Raw genomic sequence first — 12,765 nt, 5'->3', positions numbered from 1 at the left:
CGTACAATAAATATTTTAATAAATAGGCATATAATTTTATAAAAAAAAAGCATTATAAATCTTGTTACTACGACAAGTATCTGCAATATACAATTTAGTTCTTTTCATTAGAAACTATCAATATATTTTTTAATTGATCTTTAGATGAAAGTATTTAATATAAAATAAACTGTACAAATGCAGTGTTTTATTATTACAGTCAATGTAATTTATTTAAATAACAGTAATGTCCTTAATTTCAAACAAAAATTCAGTACAGTCAGCGTTAATATCCATGTCATTAAAAGTGTAACAATATTTTAATAAAATACAATAATTACAGATAAATACGATGCAATTTAATAACCTTATTTAATAATTGCTCGGCTGTACTGAAAAAGATCATCGTCCAAATACAAGGATAATATAATGAAAATGATAAAAATGTTGTCATATCAAAAATCACAAATAATAATTAATATTACGAAATTCAATCACATTACGTATGCAAGCACCGATTGTCATTCTTTATTTGGACATAATAGTGGAAATTTAAGGGGAGACGTAGGAGTTACTCGCGATAGGGAGTTGGAACGAGGGGAGCGCGGGGAGCATGGGGAGCGCGTACATCGCGAGGCGGGGTACGGCCGCACCCGCAACTCCTCCGTACTACGAAACGTTCCCCGTGTCACTCTCCGCCTGTACAGCGATGTCACTGATGTCTCTTGTAATAAGCATCTGCGAAATAATTTTGAAATGTATTCTATTAAACTGAGAGTCGCTTTCTAACCGATGATTGCGAGTTTAAACCTAGAGAAGCACCACAGAGTTTTCAGGTGCTTATCTTGTGCTTATAATTCATCTCGTGCTCGACGATGAAGGAAAACATCGTGAGAAAACCTGCATGTGTCAAATTTCATAAAAATTCTGCACCTTGTGTATGCCACCAAAACGCTTCTGAACAGCGTTCTGGATTATGTTCCAAACATTCTCCTCAAAGGGAGAGGAGACCTTAGCGCAGTAGCGGGAAACTAAATGTATATTTTAATATTTATTTTAAAAGGATATTTGGAAAGGATAACCCGACTATTGTGAGCAAAGAAAATGTGCATGCGTAAGCTATGAGCATTGGACTCAGAACAAACAGATAATTAGGTGGTCCATAGTTTCCTATTTGTCATCATAGAAAATCTATCAATAAAATTAAAAATTTTGATAGTAGATACTGTTATAGTAAAATATCGGTAAACAAACAGACAATATACAAAAAAAATGTTTTAAAAAACGCATATTATCTTTTTGTAATTAAATCTACAATAATAACAAAAAAAAAACATACTTTAACCATAAAGTTCCTTACTTTTCTAAATCAGATAGCTGCTGCTTTGGTGTCGATGCAGCAACAGGTCGGTTACGACCAAGCCTCGCCCTCGTGGCCTCTAGTAAATGTTGCGTTACCAGTGGTTGTTGAACTTCTTTTACTGGCTTAGATCGGACAGGATGGTCCTGTTTAAATAAACATTTCAATTGAAATATTTTTTATATTCATAATAATCTAGAGTCCAATCACAACCTTCACTTGGTGGTAGGGCTTTGTGCAAGCCCGTCTGGGTAGGTACCACCCACTCAACAGTTATTCTACCGCCAAATAACAGTACACAGTATTGTTGTGTTCCGGTTTGAAGGGTGAGTGAGCCAGTGTAACTACAGGCACAAGGGACATAACATCTTAGTTCCCAAGGCTGGTGGCACATTGACAATGTAAGGAATAGTTAATATTTCTTACAGCGGATGGTGACCACTTACCATCAGGTGGCCCATATGCTCGTCCGCCAACCTATACCATAAAAAAAAAACATAGGTACTAGTCATCAGATATTCTACGGCCAAACAGCAGAGTACCCAGTATTGCTGTTCCGATTTGAAGGGCGAGTGAATCAAAGGAACTACAGGCACTAGGAATATAACATCTAAGTTCCCAAAATTCGTAGCACATTGGCGATGTAAGGAATCGTTGATACTTTTTATGGGGCCATTTTGTATGGGCAGAGGAGACCACTTACAATCAGGTGGTCCAACTGATCGTCCACCTACCTATATTTAAAAAATTTATTTAGCGAATCGTTATTATCCATCTATTGACATTGGTCTAACGGCAGACATATTAGGAATTCTTATTTAAGCTGTGAAATAATATTTGGCAATATGTAGTATAATAAAACCTTAATTTGTTTTTTTTTTTTTTCAATTATAATACCTTAGCTTTTCTCAGTTTTACATTAGCGATGTCTTGCGGGGTAATAGTAAGACGCGGCCCCGCTATCCTCGGTGGCGCTGATCCACATCTTGGAATTGTGTGGGATCGCGTCGGCAATCTGTTTGATGACGTTGGTGGTGGGGGCGGTGGCGGGGGTGGCGGAGGCGGGGGAGGCGGCGGTGGTGGAGGGCACGATTGTGGCTTGAAAGATTGATTGTTGTGTGAATTTTGCTGGCAACTGCTAGAATTAAAGAACACACACACACAAATCAATAAAGGTGTAGAAAGAAAAAAACAATATAAATTATACGAATATTATAAAGAGGTCAACTTTATTTACACGTAGGGCTAATCTCCGGGCCCTAATGATCCAATACTAAGATTTTTCTTTATTTATTAATCGCATGTGTGCTTAGCCGAGCATTTTTATTATAAGCGACCCGCTTGTTATAAATAAACAAATATAATCAATTGATCAACTATTATTAAGATTTAACTTCAATGCGGACGACGATTTTTATCACTCGCGTTCGTACTCAAAATATTCTGATAATATATTTTGAAATTCGTTTTAGAATTTGTTTTTTATATAATTGTAATAATAATGGCTAACTTAACTATTGCTCAATATACTTTATTAATAATGAAATACTGAATTTTTAAATATGTTCTAAAAGGAAATATATCTGAAATGAAAGATGTGTAAAAATTGTATTGCAAGATTCCATTACGGTAATAGAAAAGCTATGTTGTAAATAATATTGTCCATAAAGTTTTATGTACCTAATTTTATCCTCTAGCTCGGCAATTTTAGCTGCCATTTTTTTCATTTCTTCCTGAAGGCTTTCATTTTCTCTCGACATACGAGTGTGCTTTTGATCGACTTCATCGATGAATCTTTTGAGTCGTTTCAACTCTTCCGTGTAGATATTTTCTTTGTTTTCATCGTGACTTATTGGTTCTCTGAGGATATCTGCGTATAACCCGGTGAGAGACTGGAAACCCTGACATACAATACAAAAGCCCAATTTACTTTTAACAATGTATATAATTAAAAAAATTAAATAATCCAGGTATAATGGAAACATTTAAATCTCTTGTTAATATCAACTCCGATATACATTTTATATTACAATACAAAAGGATCCTATCATCACGGTCGATAAATAAAGTAAGTAAGCCTAAAACAGATAATTAACAATGTTAAGTGATTTTAAGAAAACAAATATCTAACAATCATCTGGCGTTGAGTAGTAATTCACGGTTATAATTTATTTATTTTAAATTAAACCATAAAGTGACTCAAATAAAAAATATCTTTATGATATTTTTTATTATATTTTTTATTATTATATTTGCTTAATATTTTGTATTTGAATAATTACCTGTTAAAAATTGTATCCATACTCAACGCAGCTTTATTTATTGATTTACGACACCGTACATAATTTAATTATTTGCCAATACACGTAAATAATTATAAACATACTGAATACCTTCCTGCCAATCCATGTACAAAGATCCATCAGCTTTGATAGCTTCGTGCGTTTGTTGCGCCGGTGTACCTTATCATTTCTCGGTGTACCTGCTGACAACACACACCACAAATTTTCATCTATTACAGGCGTGAAATTTTCATCGACGGCGAACATGTCTACCAAAAAGTTGTCTCCGTTCATGCTCATGTTAATAAGAGTAAACAATTACGAGTGTCTGCTCTCGGCATCTACATTAACAAGTCTAATTCATTTCTCGACCGTTAACGTTTTAACTTGTATGGATGATGTCATGATATATTCGCCCACTGAGACTGGTTTGATATAAATAAAAATTAAGTTATCTAAGTGATAATGTGACTTCCAATGCACTTGACCTTCTACAGACTTATTTTTATTTATTGACCTATATTGTTTTTTGTAGTATTTAAATAATTTTATTATAATAATAATAATATTATATTTTTTTGACTTTGTACAAGCCCGTCAGGTACATCCAACTCAACAAATATTTTACCGAGTAAGCTAGTGTAAATCATAAAAACACAACACCTCAATTTCCAAGTTTAGCTGCGCATTGGCAATGAAGGGAAAGTTCTATATTTTTTATTAAGTGCTAGTATCGGCCGCCTGATTGTATATCGTAGCCACGACCCTGTGGTGGCGTTTTTGCAAGCCTGTCTAAACGTAATAAGTAAAAATATATTGCTAGCGAACTAGATCTTTGTGTTTTGTATGTGTATACAGTTTCAAAATTCATGAAAATTATTTTAAAGTATTTCGAACAATGAAATAAATAGGTTATTTCTCTGTGAAAACTAAAACAACTAAAAAGTAAAAGTAAAGTAACAGCCCGTAAATTTCTCACATCTGGGCTAAAGTCTCCTCTCCTATTGAGGAGAGAGTTTGGAACATATTCCACGACGCTGTTCCAATGCCACTTGGTTGAATGGACATGTAGCAGAATTTCGATGAAATTAGACACATGCAGCTTTCCTCACGATGTTTTTCTTCACCGCCGAGCACAAGATAAATTATAAACACAATTAAGCAAATAAATATAGTGGTGCTTGCCTGGGTTTGAATCCGAAATCATCGGTTAAGTTCTAACCACTGAGCCATCTCAGCTCTCAAAACAAAACAACTAGGTATATGCTATAAAAATCGGCATATTTGCTTACCTGGCGATTTTCGTTCGGAATAACTATATTTATTGAAGTAGTTACTCTTTCCAGTTCTTTGAAAAACACTTCGAAACAAATTAGAATCCGATTTTCTCCTCCTTTTACGAGTCTTGTAAGAATAATTACTATTAATTGATTTAAACGATAATTCTGATTCAGAACCTAATTCATTTGCTAGAGACCCTTGTAGCGATCTCTCCTCATTTATGTCAGTTGAACTCGATGTATTTGATTCTGTACACTTTGTCTTTTTCCATGGTCGTATTTCTTTATTATCTTCTAAAGAATCGTGTCTGAAGCGCTTACTTGAAGATCTTTCATCATTTTCATTGCACGATAAATCTTCGAAATTAAAGTATTTAGTAAGCGATAAATTTTCGTCAATTATACTGCCTTGCGTTGGACCTGCGAATTCTGTTTGTGTAGAACTATTTATTCTGCTATCAACAGTTTCTGCGTCAATCATTATGCTCATAAATGGTGGAGTCCTATCACGTTTACTGCTTTTCGACTCTTGAAATGAACCATAATAACTTTGTTCCCAAGAAGTGTCGATATAATTTTGTGTGTTACATTTACGAATTTCTTCAATGGAGTTGTTAGTTATTTGTTCGTTTTCTTGTCCTGTGTCTAAACTAGCTTCTTTTACTTCAAAAGTTGTCATCGCGATTTTTATTTCAACTTTTCCTTTACCGCCAGTTCGAATAAACAACTTCGACACATTAGCAGTTCAGTATATTTTAAGCATTTATGCATGCATCGAATAAATAATGTTTGACTAAACGGTAGATTTCAAAATATCTACTAAACCATTTATATCTACCGCCATATATTTGTAACGAAATTATAGTGTATGGTTAAAATTTGAAATACCTTTATTCGTTATCCATGGCATTCAGTAAAAAATAATGAGTATAATAAAACAATTTGAAACAGAAAGTGTATGCGCCAAACTTAAGTCATGATTACACGTACATTTTGATGTATTATTATATTTTATAATATTGATTTCTTCCTCGAATAATAAATAAATTGTTAATTATGCATTTCTGTGAATGAGAATCAATTATACGTAATTTTAATATGATATTCAACGAATTTTCACAATCAATGTTTCAAATTATAAACGAAAAAAAAATTTGATCTTGCATGACAAATGACATCGACTTTTGACTTTTGTACATAATGTTATGTTAGAGCGACTATGAGTTTAACACTGCAATCGCTTTTTAAGGTTTAATTATTATTTAAATTGTTCAGATTATTCGTGTTTGAGAAATATGTGTTTCAAAGTAGCTATGTATTATAATTAGTGCCAATATTATATTATCCGCTTAGGGTCATGCGTCATTATGTATTTAAAAAAAAAGTTTTGTACTGCGGTATTTTTGTAATAACATTGATTATACTTCTTCACCCCGATAGAAATGCTAGAGGGACATATGAATTTATAGCGAAAAATAATATATTCAACAATTTACTACAAGAAACGGCACTAAACTTTTCAAGCACAGCTATATCAGATTGTGATTATTATGATATTATTAACGATGACACTACACTACCAATAAGTATTATTGAAGAGGATTTAGTTGAGGGTCATAGAATTAGAGAAGGTGGTGAATATGCACCCCTTGATTGTAGACCAAAATTTAGTACAGCAATTATTGTTCCATACAGGTATAATTAAATCAATAATTAATAAAAATATATACCTTATAGTTAGTATGATATTCTGGGTACAGGGACAAAGCGGAGCAGCTACGAGGATTTCTGGTGTATATGCATATGTTCCTCCGAAGACAACACATCCATTATCGAATCTATGTGGTGGAGCAAGTTGACTCTCGGCCTTTCAACAGAGCCAAGCTAATGAACATTGGTGCTGTGGCTGCTATGCAGGCAGGATATCCTTGCTTAGTCTTACATGATGTGGACTTGTTGCCTTTAAAACCTGCAAATTTGTATGCCTGTACTAAACTTCCAAGGCATATGTCTTCTAGCATCAATCAATTTAGGTGCCTAGTGCCATCTATTTTAGTATGGTATCATTATAAATAACCCAATACAAACATACAATAACTAAACTTTCTGAGTGGTAGTTCTTTATAATTTTATGTTTTTAATTATTTTTATTAATAATCCAGGTTCGTATTGCCATATCTCAATCAATTTGGAGGTGCTATATCAATAGCTTCTAAACAGTTTAAGGAAGTAAATGGAATGAGTAATGAGTATTTTGGTTGGAAAGGAGAAGATGATGATCTGTATTCAAGACTTGAGACTCATAATCTAAAACTGACTCGTTTTGAACCGGCCACCAGTCGCTATTACATGTCATCACACCAGAAACAAGAAATAAAGTGAGTTTATTTTCTTTATATTACTTAATAAACTTATGTCTCTTTATAACTATTAATTTTATTATTTCATAGAAATAAGAGGAACAATCTATTTTATCACACCAAAGAAAGCATGGTCACTGATGGACTGAATTCATTAAAATACATAGAAGTGGCAACTGTTCTTCACCCATTGTTTACTCATATCATGGTTGATTTGTAACATATCTTCTTGTATATAATATTTTATAAACAAGACACTTAATAAATGAAGTCTATATTATGACATTTTAATGTATAATCATTTCCAATGGCAGGAGGAGTAAAGATAAAGCACAACTTTGACCTTGACATCGTTGGTTAAGAGTTTTGTTTATGTTGGATAAGCCTCATGTATAAGAGTCAAATAATTGTCACCTACAAAAAAAAATCTTCGAAAGATTAGTCTCTTTTTAGTGTAATCAATTGATAAAATCCTAAATAACTTTTACTGATATTTGACATACATGTTTAAAAAAAATTGTGCTTTGCCATGTAAATTTAACAAAAAATTGTTTTTAAAGGTGAGTTGGTTGGTATTTCCGTAAACACAACATACAACAAGCAGATTACCTTCTTTATGAATGAATGTAATTGATAAATAAAAAATATTCATATATTTTTTTCATTTTTTACTCATAAATATATGAATATTTTTTGTTAGAAAAAAAAAACAAGCTGAATGCGCAAAATTAAGATTCAATCCTAGTTTTTAGCAACTAAGACACATTGATCTGAAGTATATATGATAAATTACTCCTACAAAGTTTCTTAACTAAAAAAAATATTTTTTTTTTACATTTTAATCGACTTAAAAAGATGAAAGACTTTTGATTCAATTATAATATTGGTTATTCAGAGGCAGTATTGATTGACTTGTCTTTATTCTTTTGCTTATAAGTGCCTTAAGGTTAAAATAAATTATTTATTATGAATTCTTAAAATATTGGATTTGGAATGTCATTGAAGTTCAAATTGAGGTTTTAAAATCAGAAATGTTATTTCTGTAGTGCATAATATATAAGACCCATTGGTATTGTATGGAATAATTTGTAAATCATTTATAGATTTACTTATCTCTAATCCTTCTGCTGTTGGGATATAGTATAGTTTGATCTCAATAAAGTCCTTGCCTTCTAGAAATATGGTAAAATAATGAAATAAGCTTATTTTTGAATTTTAAAGATATATAAAGTTCAAGATTATTGGCTGTTATATTATGACAAAGAATTTAAAATGCTGAATTACTCCTAATAATAGTTACTTTTACTTAGTAGTAAGATATGAATATACTTTAATGATTATAGAAGTTGAAAATATACATCACAAAAATTGTTATCTATTTGTAATAATAAATAAGGTAATTTCTGTTATTTGAAAGTTTGTTCAGTTTCTATATAAATCGTTTTTTTTTTATTTATTTCATAAGTATTAATTTTTTATCATAGTATAAGGTATTCAAAATGTAACCGTCTCACATTAGCAATCTAGATGCTTTAATTAATATAATGTTACATGTTAATGGTAATTGTTCTGTACACTTTGAAAATAGGTAATAACTACATATCTTACATGTTAAAAAAATAGAATACATAGAAATTGATTGTTCCTAGCAAAATTAGGTTTAGATTTATATCTAATCATAATCAATAATGAATTCGATTTAATCCTTGAGATAAAATGAAGTTGCTTGTTTATCACTTGCTCAATAATTGTGTAGACAATTGTGATCCTATTAGAAAATCGCTAGATGACACCAAATAAAAAGCTGAAGAATATCTTGTTTTATTTTTAATAAAAAAAATAAAGATTTAAACTATGCGAATGTGGCAAAAATTACGTATTTGTCAAATAGCTTTTCTTATTTAAGAAAAAAATTGTTGTATATATGCATGTATTATATAAATGGTTGCTTCGTTTTTGTCCAGGAAATGTGAATTGCGAATCAAGAGGGAAATTTGCTTAGTATTCTTGCCACCATTACAAGATAATAGTTTATTTAAAAAATATATTTAGTTATTGATTGTACCTATTAAAATACAAATATTTAATATCATATACAACTTGAAGATACATATCATTGAGGATTATTTTTGTGAGTTATTGCACAATTTGGTGTGAGTGTTCTTTACCTATAAAAAAATTGCTTTCTGTGGTAAGTATAATGTTAAAAAAAAATGAGAAAGAAATTAATGAATACCAAACTGCAAACAAAATATTAAACTTAAAACATCAGGCTATTTCTACAAAACTATGACAATTACACAATTATAATCTCATTCTTTACAGATTTTTTTACTTTAATGACAATTAATTATACTTTGTATATTTTTTATTGAAGAATGATAAGGTCAAAGGTATTTAAAAAAAACTTCTCAGTAATGATGGTTGATTTATTTGGCATGAATTCAATTTTATTGAAAATGGTCCCATGAACCAAAAAATAAATAAATATACAACACCAAGTTATTTTAATTAAGATACACCTACAACCAATTTAATTATTGAAGTGTCATGATGTGTTACTATTAAATTAACATTGACAATACAAACTGATTTGCAATTATTAAAATTAGGTTGAATTAGCTGCTTAAAAACTCACACATTCATTTTATTAAAATATACCCTTAGTTTACTTTTTACACACTATGACTGCTTCATACAATGTCTGTTTACCATAGATTATATATACAAAAAAAAACCTTGTGTAATTTTTGTGAGTTCCTAATAACAGACCTACCCTTACTATTTCATAAACTAAACTCACAAATCAAAATCTAACAATGTAAAGGATTTAATATGACATTGTGTATACTATGACCCATATACATAGAATATATGTATATTCATATAAACTTTCTTTATTTTAATTAATGAAATACAATTAACCAAGTAATTAAATACTTTTTAAAACTATTCGATAAGATGTTTAGGTAATACTTTTTTCTGATTTGTAAATACTTTGCACTTTCAGTGTTTTAGCTTCTGGTATCCACGAAAGTTTAATTGAGAATAATATTGAGTTATATTTATTTGTATTATTAATGATGTAGAATAGATATTTAAAAATTAATACAAATATTAAAAACATTTTATGGAATCAACTCTAAGAAAATAATTAAAATAAAAAATAAATTGAATCTTGTAAAAATTAAATAGGCAACTCTTATAGGGGGTAAAATATATACAAGAGATATATATTTATAATTATTGTTATAAATTGATAGTAACATGTGACACAAATTTAAATATGTACTACTAACATTTTATGTTACACTGATTCACATATTTTATTTATTATAAGTAGTAATATAGAAACTATTTAGACATAGAATATTTTAGTAATATATGAATATACACATTATTTTTAACAGAAATAAATGCAATATTCAAAATGGATAAATTAAGTATATAATACAACACAGCACTATCTTAGACACTTCTCAACATATGCACCAGATTGCTTCGAATTTAAATAAAACATACATAAAGTACACAAATAATTGGGAAAATAAAACATTAAAAATGTCTTATTTACAAAGACATGGAATATTTAATTTCTTTACATGAAAGTGTACAATTATAAATATTTTTGTTTAGTCTATGGTCTTAAAACTAACATACTCACCAAACCAAGCACAAAGGCGAATACTAATTTAAGACTTGATCCTATGTGTAGCCACTCTGGCCATTGTGATTTAACAACCTGCTCTGGCTGTGTGGGCAAGAGCAAAGCAGCTATACAACATATACTGACTGCAACAGCTACAACATTGATAGGTTGTTGTTCTCTGTAACCAAAATAAGTAAACCCATTTAACTCAACTATAGTTTTGTCTATTTAGTTTAAAAATTTAAATGGTCATAAATTAACTTGACAGTTTTATTTTATTGAAATGATATAATCTGAATATCAAATGATTATAATGAATAAATTTAAAAAATAGGCATGAGTTGACGTTTTTTAAACAATATTGTAATTAAAACATTTGTAATGTATTGGGTCGAATTTAAATAAATTTAATACCGGTGGTGTAAGGGATGATTACATATAACTCGAGAATGTTCTTCTGAAGGTCTTATAGGTGCTGCTTTTGTTGCTAATGGATGAAAATTGTCTCCAAGACTTTCTGGGTTTGTATTGGAAGGTTCCCCCTCTATTAACTTTGTTGGAACATCTCTTTTACCTAGAGCCTGAAAAAATGACTATTGGTTTTTATCTATTACAATTAAAAATATTCTTTATAATATCAGCAGAAATTATTTGTTTACCTGCTGGGTATTTCTGTCAAACATAGTTATTCTAAACTTTTCTGTCGTGTTGCAGTGGGCAATGGAAGGTTGTGTATATCGCACAACAATATCTATGCAACTTTGAGGAGCTATAATTCCTTCAGGGTCAATAACTGTAAACTTATTTGGAGATGTGCATAAAACTGCGAAAAAATATAATAGATATGAAATATAGAAATCAACTACCATATGGTACTAAAATATTGTTTTTTTTTTACCTTTAAAATTTACGGAGAAGTCATAAGGATTATAAACAGTCAATAATTGCTTATGAGTGTGCCTAGCATTCAAGTAGAATTCCAGTGACACGGGAAACACGAACACAGGGAAATTCTTCATTTTTATTAAAGTTTTAAATTCAAGAACAAAGAAAAACAACAACAATTTCGACTATTTTGCATTTCTCGAACTCAGCAGCTGGAACTGTCAAGACTGTCAAATGAAGTCTGTCAACTAGTGCGGCGATTTTTAAAACATTTATATATAAATTGTCGACTACAAGTGCTTTAAAATAACTTAAACATTTTCCATAAATCGATTTTTTTTTACTAAAATATTATTAGTACTCCATAAAATATTCCTTTGTAAAAATTCACCCCGTTATATTTGCCTGTATAGATTGTACATTTTATGTGTGTCTGTAAATCATTTTCAACTTGTATTAAGTCGAAGGTCATATAATGTATTCCTCGTCAACTAACGAGCCGAGTTGGATATTTTTTTGCTCATCCCAAACCCTTTGATTGTATTCAATATGAAACTCTTAGAAACCTTTATTATTACGGAATTAGAGAACGTGCGTTCGAGCATTTGACGTGTTATCTTAAAAATAGAATTCAAAGGGTTGACGTTAAAAAACGGAAAGAGGTCACCTGAGGTCCTAATTGATGTGGGGGAGGGATGTGTGGAATTGATCCATGAGGGATCGAGGATCAATTCTCGGACGTTTCCTATTTCTCATGTGAATAAATAACTTGCAATTTGTTGTTGGGAAAAACCATTGTATTGTTTACTGAAATATACCTTCTTTGTTTTTTAAATTAATAGAAAGCTGCTACAGTGTGTATGAACGATGTAAACAATGCTGTCTCTATTATAGTACACTGCAAGTTAATAATATTAAGCTAAGTAATTTAAAAAAATGTGAATCTCAGTAAATTAAATGTGCGTAATGT

The 12,765-nt window shown here is 30.5% G+C and overlaps 3 protein-coding genes across 6 annotated transcripts; 1 reads left to right on the top strand and 2 right to left on the bottom strand.

Annotated features, from left to right (window-relative positions):
• Positions 1-5,994, bottom strand: LOC124535576 (actin cytoskeleton-regulatory complex protein PAN1-like). 3 transcript variants are annotated; one of them, XM_047111825.1, is made up of 6 exons: positions 4,914-5,750; positions 3,733-3,824; positions 3,020-3,240; positions 2,237-2,474; positions 1,340-1,485; positions 1-717 (listed from the first exon to the last, which is right to left on the bottom strand). In XM_047111825.1, the coding sequence occupies exons 1-6, from the start codon at positions 5,578-5,580 to the stop codon at positions 501-503; spliced, it is 1,581 nt and encodes a 526-aa protein (XP_046967781.1). In that variant the 5' UTR covers positions 5,581-5,750; the 3' UTR covers positions 1-500. The 3 variants fall into 3 exon arrangements, with proteins under 3 accessions (XP_046967781.1, XP_046967780.1, XP_046967782.1); XM_047111824.1 differs by having other exon boundaries at positions 2,237-2,477; positions 4,914-5,747; XM_047111826.1 differs by having other exon boundaries at positions 579-717; positions 1,319-1,485; positions 2,237-2,477; positions 4,914-5,994.
• Positions 5,995-6,105: 111 nt separating this feature from the next.
• LOC124535577 (beta-1,4-galactosyltransferase 1-like) lies at positions 6,106-9,073 on the top strand. Of its 2 annotated transcripts, none has more exons than XM_047111828.1 (4): positions 6,106-6,596; positions 6,662-6,934; positions 7,064-7,279; positions 7,576-9,073. In XM_047111828.1, the coding sequence occupies exons 1-4, from the start codon at positions 6,259-6,261 to the stop codon at positions 7,601-7,603; spliced, it is 855 nt and encodes a 284-aa protein (XP_046967784.1). In that variant the 5' UTR covers positions 6,106-6,258; the 3' UTR covers positions 7,604-9,073. The 2 variants fall into 2 exon arrangements, with proteins under 2 accessions (XP_046967784.1, XP_046967783.1); XM_047111827.1 differs by having other exon boundaries at positions 6,108-6,596; positions 7,352-9,073.
• A 603-nt stretch (positions 9,074-9,676) lies between these two features.
• Positions 9,677-12,034, bottom strand: LOC124535578 (motile sperm domain-containing protein 1-like). Its single transcript, XM_047111829.1, has 4 exons — positions 11,809-12,034; positions 11,570-11,733; positions 11,325-11,491; positions 9,677-11,088 (listed from the first exon to the last, which is right to left on the bottom strand). The coding sequence occupies exons 1-4, from the start codon at positions 11,927-11,929 to the stop codon at positions 10,899-10,901; spliced, it is 642 nt and encodes a 213-aa protein (XP_046967785.1). The 5' UTR covers positions 11,930-12,034; the 3' UTR covers positions 9,677-10,898.
• Positions 12,035-12,765: the final 731 nt, after the last annotated feature.

Source organism: Vanessa cardui, chromosome 15, assembly GCF_905220365.1.
Source record: "Vanessa cardui chromosome 15, ilVanCard2.1, whole genome shotgun sequence".
In the NCBI taxonomy this organism is placed as follows: Eukaryota; Metazoa; Arthropoda; class Insecta; order Lepidoptera; family Nymphalidae; genus Vanessa; species Vanessa cardui.
Note: the sequence above shows the minus strand (reverse complement) of the source record. Positions and strands in the feature narration are given on the sequence as shown.